This window comes from Triticum dicoccoides, chromosome 4B (assembly GCF_002162155.2).
Source record: "Triticum dicoccoides isolate Atlit2015 ecotype Zavitan chromosome 4B, WEW_v2.0, whole genome shotgun sequence".
NCBI lineage: Eukaryota > Viridiplantae > Streptophyta > Magnoliopsida > Poales > Poaceae > Triticum > Triticum dicoccoides.
In genome coordinates, this window is record NC_041387.1 from 652,197,191 (window position 1) to 652,207,743 (window position 10,553).

Sequence of the window (10,553 nt, forward strand, 5' to 3'; positions counted from 1 at the left end):
GCGACTCTTATGGCGACGTGGTAATGCCACTAGTAATTGCCGCCATTATGGCCGTTATCACATCATGGCTCTTAACAGCCCTTTTAACTCCACCTTCTCAGCCGTAGTATATAAGGTGAAAATGGTGCGAGACATAGACATAGTCACTTAAGTCTACATGCCAGATAATTTCTTTGTAATCACTTGGCTCAAACAAGGGAAAAACATCCAAGTAGGAGGAGTGTTACCACTAGAACAGGGGATATCTTCCACATGTGCCTTGCCTCCACAAAATCCCCAAATCATGAGTATTGTCGCAAAATTCCCGCAACAATCTACAATACCAAGTTTTCTTTATTATATTCATTATGAAATATATCTTACATTATGTATATATGATATCATAGATATTAGCACATTTTCTACGCAAATAGTCAAACTTTAACTTGTTTGCCTTAGGACAATCCTAGAACTCAATTATTTTGGAATGAAGGGGTCCCTCACTAGGCTCTGTACACTTTATCTGCGTATGTATGCCATCTACTACCTCCGTCCTGGTTTATTGGTCCCTATCGTATTTTGCGTCAAATTTTGATAATAGATTTAACTAAAAAATGTGAATGCATATCATAAAATATAATATCATTGAAAACTATGTTCAAATAAGAATCCAATGATATAAGTTCTGGTGACATGCATTAACCTTTTTTAGTTAATTTTTTTGGTCGTGCGCTCCACGCCTCTGCCCGACCAATTAGTTCATAGTTGGGGTGAACTCATGAGTGCTTTGACCATATTCGATGGATTATTTAGCAATTAGATGTGACGGTAGTCGGCGTACTGAATTTATGAGTTTACTGCTTATCTACCATGGTCCCAACACATGCTATAATATTTCATGAATGTTTGATTGATCACGACACATATCCACGCTTCTACTTATGTGTGGTCATTGCTTTGAGAGATGCTACAAGTGAACCTATGAACTCTGGTCCAATTTTCATGCGTAAGTGATTCTCCAACTTATGTTTACAGGCATTTTCTTTTTTGCAATTAATTATACCGAAAATACTAAAATACTTCCAACACATTGTACGATCATAAATTATTACAACCAGGAAAGCTAGTGAGATTGGAAACCTCGTTAGAACAGATGGGATCATAAATAGATTCTTAATTCCTTTCTAAGTGTTTCTCGAATGAGGGTAGCGATATTGCCTACGGATTTATAACTTGGTTTCTCAGTTGTGGGGAAAGTTATCCATGCTACAAACCCTTGCATTGAGTGGCCTAAAACCTACATACCATTCGACAATCCTTGGAGTACCAGCTGTCGGATAATTAACCGTTGTATATTGCTCTATGCTTCATTAGTCCATTTATTGGCCTGTTTAGATGAAAGATATGTAAAGAAAGTGGTGTATTAGATGAATTAGATCCCTATTTGTGAAGTACTCTTGGTGACAATGAGAGAGTGCAAAACTCAGTCGAATTTGCCTAAGTAAGGATAAAATATAGTTGAGTTGTTATCCCGATAATGACTTATGGATGATCCTATTCACAATGCGCTATTTTATTACTTAATATGTGAGGTGAATTACTCTTTTCTTACCAAGAAATTCTTGGGTAATCAACTCCCATTCTACAAACAGCCAAATATGAACCTTGTCGGTCTTCTTTCCTCGTGGACAGGAAACACACCAGCGGTGTGCGCTGGGTGATTCCATTGTGCCTTTTGCAGTTGACCGTCTGGATAGTTGACCGAAATATCACTTTGATTCGTGTGGCCAACAGGCAAGAGTAAGGGTTTTCGACACCTTCGGTGGAGTATTAACCATTAGATGCAATTGTAGGTTGTCTAATGGCAATGAAATAGCTACTATGCACAACGCAAATAGTCACACAAACACACACAAGACACACACACACGCGCGCGCAGTCGAAAGGATGTTTCCAGTGACGGGCTCGCCGAAATGCGTTGCTTTCCGATCAAAGCATACCCGCAAGTGCCTAGGTAGCGTGCAAGCAGGGAGCGAGGAGAGCGCCGGCGGAGGCAAGTTCTTCGAGGAGCTGAGCCACGGCGCCGACGACGTCGATGTCCTTGCAAGCCCGTACACTAGATTCTACCTGGAGCCATCCAAGGAGCACGACGGGCTCCTGCACGTCAGGTGCTGCCACAACAACAAGTACTGGGTGGCCAAACATGTCGGTGAAGGCAGCGGCCACTGGATCATTGGCATCGTCAATGAACCGGAGGACGACCTGTCCAAGCCGTCATGCACGCTTTTTGAGCCCAACCCTCTCGCGGACACGGACAATAATCTATCCATCAGGTACGTACAGTACCATCTATTTTTTCTGTCTACACGTCAATTTACCAATCATTCTATGTCTACTACTCACTCTGTCTGGAGCAGTATAATTTTTTGTTAAAATTGTACTAGACAAAGCCTCCACGCATAATCAATTAATAATTACTACCTTCGTGCCATAATATAAGATCGGTTTTGACAGTACTGACAAAAACGCTCTTATATAATGGGCAGAGCGAGTAATGTCTTGGAGAAAAAAGAAAAAGAAAAAAGATCAACACTGATAGCTGCTTGGTCTAGTAGTCCTCATTCTAATAGGCTGGAAACACATGCATGCAGGTTCTTCCGTCCTCAGCAGACAACAAGCTCTGAATCTGATATAACCAAGGAAAAGGGGACAACTGAAGAAGCCTACCTGCGTCTGGGAACCGGAGGGCATGAAAAAGCAATTGATCAAGTGAAATCTCTTCATGACTTCTCCGCCATTGATCTGTCGAAGCAATTGGTACTGCCTAAATATGTTGCTTTTAAAGGCGACAATGACATGTACCTCCGGGCGAGGATCATCCAGAAACGCAATTACCTGGAATTCTCATCATCTGATATTGCAGATTCAACTGTGGTCAACACTATTTTCCCTAACTATGCTAATGGGAACGTGCGCATAAAATCTAACCACTTCAATAGGTTTTGGAGGCTCAGCCCCAACTGGATCTGGGCTGACTCGGCCGACACCAGCAGCAGAGACCGTGACACGCTCTTTAGGGTGGTCATGTTGCCCGACTACATCGGTCTCCAGAACCTGCGAAACTCCAGGCACTGCAAGAGGCTAACTGCCGACAAGAAGACAAGCTGCCTTAATGCCGCCGTCGATACCATCACCCTTGAAGCAAGGTTACAGGTGGAAGAAGCCGTACTTTCGCGAGAGGTCTATGGCGTGGAGTTGAAGCTCTCCGAAGCTAGGATCTACAGCGAGAAGCCTCTTACCTTTCCCAGCATGACTTCAACCAATGACACCAATGAAACACATGCCAAAACCCTGACCCTGAAATACGAGGAGACGCAGGCCAAGACCTGGAGCTCGACTGTTAGCCTCAAGATCGGTGTCACGACCAAGTTAAGAGCCGGGATCCCGGTCATAGCAGAAGGGAAGGTTGAGGTATCCACTGAATTCAACTCAGAGTACGAGTGGGGGTCATCCATTCAGACAACGACGTCACAAGAGGCCTCCTACCAGGCTGTGGTGACTCCGATGACCAAGGTGACAATCAGAGCGGCTGCGACTCAGGGTTTTATTGAAGTCCCGTTCTCCTACACTCAGAGGGACATTCTGATCACAGGAGAGGTTGTTACCTACAAGATGGACGATGGCCTGTTCACTGGTATGAACAACTATAATTTTCAATTTGAAGCCACACAAGAGCCCATCTGATGTGAAGATGCATGCATTAGTTAGCCGTATTAAATAAAGCCATCCCAGCATTGGAGTGGCCCGGATTTTCTGTGTGGTGATTCGATGGTGTATTGTAATTTTTTATTTTTTTTACTTTGTGGGTTGTGTGCTCTTATATGTTTCCCTTTACCCACTGTATACTTTTCTATGTGATGATCGACAAAATATTGTGCCCCCTCCATTTTGCTTTATTTTGGCGTAGTTATTCTAATTTAGAGCATCTCTAGCAGCTGTTAATACGGTTGCGTATACACGTTTTGGATGAGGATATGGCCAAACAGGCATCCATCCACTCATCTAAACAATTTTGTAAATGTAGACGCCCTCGGATTTTTTCTTGAATCACCACCACGATGTAGGAGTATCCCTAGGGATGGAGAGTTGTAACCAACCCAAGCAGAGAGAAACTTGTCTTTGCAGGAGTAGTGAGTGCACTAATCTAATTTCTTGAAGTACCATTAATCTCTATAGGGATATGCCAGTAAATTATAAAAAAAATTAATTGTGAAATTATTTCCTGTCTAACAAGATACATGGCCAGCTCATATGGTATACTTGATTAGTAGTTTCATGTAGTTATAATCACTAGAACATCATAACTTGTTTGGGACTAAAGGATTTGTTGTTGTTGTTATTGTTGTTGTTGTTATTGTTGTTGTTGTTGTTGTTGTATAATCACCCGAACATGTGACCGGCTTTAGCTGTTGTTGGCGGGAGATTTGTTCTGGTTGTTGATCGACTGAAATTTAGCCTTTTCTTGAGGTGCATGTGTTTGTTTAGATATTTCGGATGGCAGTGCATCGAATTTTGCCACAACACTGTTTCAGACTAAATTTGTGCATGGGTGTTGACTTTTCTAAAAGAACATAAACTTTTTTTCACACATTGCTAATGTAGGCACTCATATATACGTACATACACTCGACCATATGAGCGCACTCACACCCTACCCCTGTGAGCACCTTCAAGAGACTGAGCCGACACATTTACCCCTATGAGCACCTACGAGAGACTTAGCAGATACATCATTTTGAGATTGACAAAGTCATCACAAACTCCTTTGTGCCCGACAGGGAGTTCTCATGTCATTGAACGCACATCGTCAGAAGGTCTGAAATAATTCCAGAAAAATGTGAGTACCAGGTTTCAAGTCCAGAGACCGAGCCGATACATCATTTTGAGAACGACAAAGTTATCACAGACCTCTTTGCGATCGACGGAACGTCTCATGTCATTGAGCGCACATCGTCGGAAGACCTTAAATAATTACAAAAAAAATACGAGCACCAGGATTCCAGTCCAGAGACTGAGCCGTTACATCATTTTGAGAAAATACGAGCACCAATTTCAAGTCTAGGACTTGAACCCTCGTAGGATGGGCATACCACTGTCTTCCTAACCATCCAACCACAGGTTGGTACGCCAAATTAATTTATTTAGATAAGAATGATACAACTGTAGTTTTATATAATGGACTTTGCAAGACAGATAAATAACAACCCTTAACACTCATGATTTGTCATTGACGAGACCACTCACGAAGAAGAGCATCACCACAACAAGGAACCATCTGCGCCGCCAAGAGGACTCCACCAAGGGAATCCACCTTGTGGTTTGCTAAGCCGTTTGAGCTACGCGGGTTGTCCGGGAACTAAAACTGATGAACACACCTTGGTCGTGACGCCAATGTCCTTGGACCAGCGAGATCTTCATTGGCGAAGAAATAACCGTCATCCGCAACCGTTGGAAAGGAAGAAGGGCATTAACCATTTGCAAAGGAACCACGCATCAATTGCCGACATTTGAAGAGAACCCATAGATCCGAGGACACAAACTCACGGGCCATTTATTGATGCCCATACGAGTCAAGTAAGCAAAGATCCGACATACCTTATTCCAACACGTCATTGCCACCATCACCTCGTCGATGTCATCGGAGAAAACAAACAGCTAAGAATAAAAAAAATTGACGGACGGGTCCCCACTCCTCATGTCGCTGAAAAGGTCATCGGACAAGGAGGAGGAGGGGGCCGATGTCATGGCCTTGGGAAGGGGCGAGTCTATACCTCTCTTATAGCAAGTTGGAAGCTATTCTCGCTTGCAACGCTCGTAAATGGGCCAGGTGGCCCATATCTCGCGATAAGTAGTAGGCCTCAGTTGGGGTGCGTGCAAGTTAGTTTTATCGTATTTGAAACTTAAAATTACTTAAACCAAAATAAAAGCCATAATTTTGAAAAATATTTAAGATTATAAGAAGGGTATCATCCACAGGGTATCCATCCAGCAGTGCGTCGCCCGGGGCGGAACCCACGCTGCTTCTGGCATGGATAGGACGGTGCTATCCAACGCTGGATCATTCGCTAGTTGCGGCCGCTGCTGAGACCCCCTTTCCTGGCTAAGCGAGTCGATCTGCTGCTCCTCCCTCTGCAATTTGAGTGCCACTCAGAAAAGCCTTGAAGGCGTTCTGCTTCCTGCTTCCTCTGCTTGTCCTCCGGCTTCTTCTTCTTCTCCTCCTCCATCTTCCTTCACGCACGGCTTCTGTAGTCGGCGTTCCACTCAGAAAAGCCCTCATACCATGGAACAACGCCCTTGCCTCGTGTTCTTTCCGGGAGTTCAGGATTTCCCAGGGCACGCGTAAGCTCATCGTTCTCTTTGTTGGGCGTGAACACCCCCTTTCGAGCTTCTTATATTGCTTCAACTAACTTATCATCGGCTCCTTTAAGACATGCCTTCTTCGAAACCTCGCCTGTCTTCGGGTCAAACTCCCCTCCCCCCATGCGCATAGAACCAAGTTCTGCACCTGGGGTGCCAACTCAATGTAACTGGAGTGACCTGTGCAGCCAGCATCTTTTGCTCAGACTTATCCCACTTAGGCATTGCCACGCGTAGCCACCTGGCCCCGGCCTATGGAATTGCTTCTTTTTTGTGGCATTGGCCTTGTTTTTTCTGGACCGTTCCTTAGATAATTCCGATTCCTTGAATTTCACGAAATCATCCGAGTGTTCTCTTTGGTTCTCCAGTGTTCCCTTGAATTCTGGAGTCTTCTTTCTTGCTTTGACGTAGCTATTCCATACAGTTTTCTTGTGATTGTTGAACGCAATTGCCATATTCCTAAGAGCAGCGTCCTTGACTTTCTGTAGCTGTGAAATGATCTGGTAGGGTGAAATGTTCCATTAGATCTTCCCAAAGCGCTTTTTTTGCTTTGTCGTCGACAAAAGTAAAATCTGGACGGGGCTTTGATGGCTCTTTCCATTCTTGAAGGGAGATCGGGAGTTTGTCCTTCACAAGGACTCCGCACTAACGAATGAACTTGTACGCAATGCTCTTAGGCGCTATTGGTTCGCCATTAGTTTTGATGGCATCGATGTTGTACTTTACGCCCTCCTTCAACTTTTTTCCCGGGCCTCGCACTCTGCCTGTAGAAGATTTGCTCAATCCGGAGGGATGAAAGAAGAAAGATCGATTTGTTAATATATCTTCAAACCATTTAAAACATGTGATGATCACCAGATGCCTGCTTATATAAATATACCTCACCGATCTCTGTTATTTCAAGATCAACATTTTCTTCGCCATCATAATCAAAGTCGTCGTCCATGACTTCATCAATTCGGTCGTCGCGATCGAATATCATATCATCACCCTCCCCGGTATTGTTCAGATATTAGGAGCCGCCATCTTCTTCATTTCAATCATCTGGCGCGCGAGGGGAGCGTATGATCTCGAACAGGGCTTCTTCTCCCTCTCTGCCGGTATCTAATTCATCTAGCTAAAACTAACATTTCTATATACTATTTGACATTAATTTAATCTAATTAATTAATTCATCTAAAACATTTTATAAAAAATAGAAAAAAAGAAAAAAAACTAAAAACTAAAAACAGAAAAAACTAAAAACTAAAAACTAAATGTGTGTGTGTGTGCGCGCACGCACGTGTGTGTGTGTGTGTGTGCGCGCGCGCGCATGTGCACGTGTGCACCTACGGCGCCGGTGGCACGGCGGCTTCGATTGGAGGGAGGAGAAGGGACGGGGAGAGGGGCTCACAGCGCGGGTGACGGCGACGGCGACAGCGAGGCGATGGGACAACGAGGCAGAGGGGACGGCGACGGGGACGAGGACGGGGGCGGCGGCGACGGGGACGGGGGCGGCGGTGACGGCGATGAGGACGGCGACGGGGGCAGTGACGAGGGGCGGCGGTGACTGGGCAGAGGAGAAGAAGCAGAGGGAGAACGAACTGACGAATTTTTTTGAAGTGTTTTCTTATATAGAACCTACCTTTAGTACCGGTTGGAGCCACTAACCGGTACTAAAGGTCTGTTTTGGGCAGGCGAAGCGGCGGGAAGCGCAACCCCTTTAGTACCGGGTGGTGGCTACAACCGGTACTAACACTAGTGCAGAATCGGGCTATAGCACCGGTTATAAGGACTTTTAGTGCCGGTTCTGTAACCAGCACTAAAGGGTGGGGACTAAAGGCCCCCCCTTTAGTACCGGTTCGGCACGAACCGCCACTAAAGTGCCACCACGTGGCACGAGCCAGGGCCGGGTGCGGGGAGACCTATAGTACCGGTTGGTAACACCAACCGGTACTAAATGTTCGGGGGGTTTTGGTTTTATTTTTTATTTTTCCTTTAGTTTTGTGTTTTCAATTTAATTTAGAGATTGTTTTTACATTATAATGAGTTGTTAAATCATTAGGTAAAAGTACCGCAGATTAGTTTCAACTGGATGCATGCATGGATCCTAGCTAAGTGATCAAAGTATATATGCCATATCCATATATATTACTTGATCACTTATATTAGGTGAGCAAGTAATATGGATATGGCATATACTTGATCACTTAGCTAGCAAGGATCCATCCAGTTGAAACTAATCTGCAGTTTTTTCATAAATGATATAATAACTCATCATCATCATCATATTAGTATAAAAACTATTGCATCATATATATCATCACCAACAAGTTAACGGTATACTAGCTAGCTAAAAATCATTATAGTCGTCATTACCACTATTTAATCATCATAGTCATTACCGCTATCTAATCACCACCAATACCAGCTTAAAGAAGAAACATTCACTTTGTACCAGAAGGAAAGATATCATCGAGTTCAACAAGATCACGATTAAGTTCAGGACGAAGAACACGGACATGAGAGGACAAGTACTAAGAGCACGCTAATCACTCCTACTGCTCTCTCTCAGGTAAACTGGCATAGAACATGTGTAGCTCTCCTGATTCATCATATTGGAGCATGCAAATGAACCTGACTCCTAATCGTGGGTTGCGCTTCTGATTGTTGACTCCAAGTACTTCTCTGCGATCATTCACAATTTTTCTCCAGTCTTTCACTATTAAGCATTCCTCAGTTCTAGAAATCCTGAATGCACTCGTGTGCAATGTAGGATGTCTTGGTCGTAAGCTAACAATTGACATGCGACCGTTAGTCGAGATCCACTGAGGCAGAACTATCATCGGGAGTCCCTGTTGAAGAGAACATCATATAGTATCATACTTAGCAATGAAGTTTAGTTTAAAAAATAATGTATGCAAAAGATGCACTGAGGACAAATAGTAAAAATCTTACCATCTTTCCTAAATACATGTGACCGTAGTTCAATACGAACACTATTGGTCGCACGTTTTGAGTACTAAGATTTGCAAGTCTAGGAAAATAATTTCTCTTGACAGCATCAAGATCCTCAAGGCATGAAACATATTGACTTATCTCCTCGCAGTTTAGTTCAGCCCCGGGACAGTGGACGGTCCTGTCTACCAAGCGCCGGAAATGTTTGCTTGAATGGAAATAAGCTGTCAATAGAAATTAGTTGTCAACTATTTTTCAAAAAACAAAATCGAACATAAATATGGTTGAGAAACTCACATAATGGTAGAACTGGAGGTGTCTGCACATCGACCCAAATGTCTCTATTACCTTCAATACCATCTTCGGGACGAATATCAAAGGTGATAAACATATCAGGCTCAAATACATAAGCCTTGCATAGTTCTTGCCAAGTTTTGCATTCAAAATGGGTGTAGGTTTCTTGATTGTATAATTTGACGTTGAAGGTATAACCATGCTCGGTCTTCAAGTAAACTCTCTTTACCTCCATAGTTTTGTTAGGACTGAACCTATCTTATCCAAGACAAAAATTCTTTCATGGCAGGGGATACACTAGTAGAATAGTGAAAATTTAAAACAATAAGTTGAAGCAAATGAAGCATATATAAGTCATGCTTAATTACGAAAAAAGACTTATCGTTGTGACTTACTGTATCCACTTCGAAGGTCTCATCCAGCTTGATGCTAAAGCGCCTATCATCAACTAGGAAATTTTTGTCGCACAGGCCGCGTTGGTCTTCGCAGTCTTCGCACATAATAAAATCGTTTTCGTCGTTAGACGTCATTTCCTATGTTCATAGGTGAAAAGTTAAACGCTTATTAGTTATATTTAGTTATAATAATTCAACTAATTAAGCTAGTTCTATTAATTCAACTAGCTAGTTCAACTAATTAATTCAACTAAGCACTTACTAAAAATATACCTAATTAAAGTATAGCTCCTAATTCAACTAATTCAACTAACTAGTTCAACTAATTCAACTAAACTAGTTTATTAATTTTCTTACTAAAAATAAAGTAGCTAGTTCTATATACTTAATTAGATGATCAAATCTCATATACCTAAATTTAATATATATTAATTCATCTAACATTAATATATATTCATCTATAACTAAAAGTATAAAAAATTAACTCATCTAACATTATCTAATTCTTATATAATCTAACATTTATATAAT

General features: G+C 42.6%; 1 protein-coding gene across 1 annotated transcript; it reads left to right on the plus strand.

Annotated features, from left to right (window-relative positions):
- Positions 1 to 1,899: 1,899 nt before the first annotated feature.
- On the plus strand, positions 1,900 to 3,723 carry LOC119294180. The gene is made up of 2 exons (XM_037572421.1): positions 1,900 to 2,312; positions 2,631 to 3,723. Exons 1-2 carry the CDS (start codon positions 1,927 to 1,929, stop codon positions 3,721 to 3,723), a joined length of 1,479 nt encoding a protein of 492 aa, XP_037428318.1. The 5' UTR covers positions 1,900 to 1,926.
- The last annotated feature ends 6,830 nt before the right edge of the window (positions 3,724 to 10,553 follow it).

Coding starts and splice junctions, on each gene's coding strand:
- LOC119294180 (XM_037572421.1), top strand. CDS start 1,927: ATGTTTCCAGTGACGGGCTCGCCGAAATGCGTTGCTTTCCGATCAAAG. Junction 2,313..2,630: donor GACAATAATCTATCCATCAG/GTACGTACAGTA, acceptor ACATGCATGCAG/GTTCTTCCGTCCTCAGCAGA.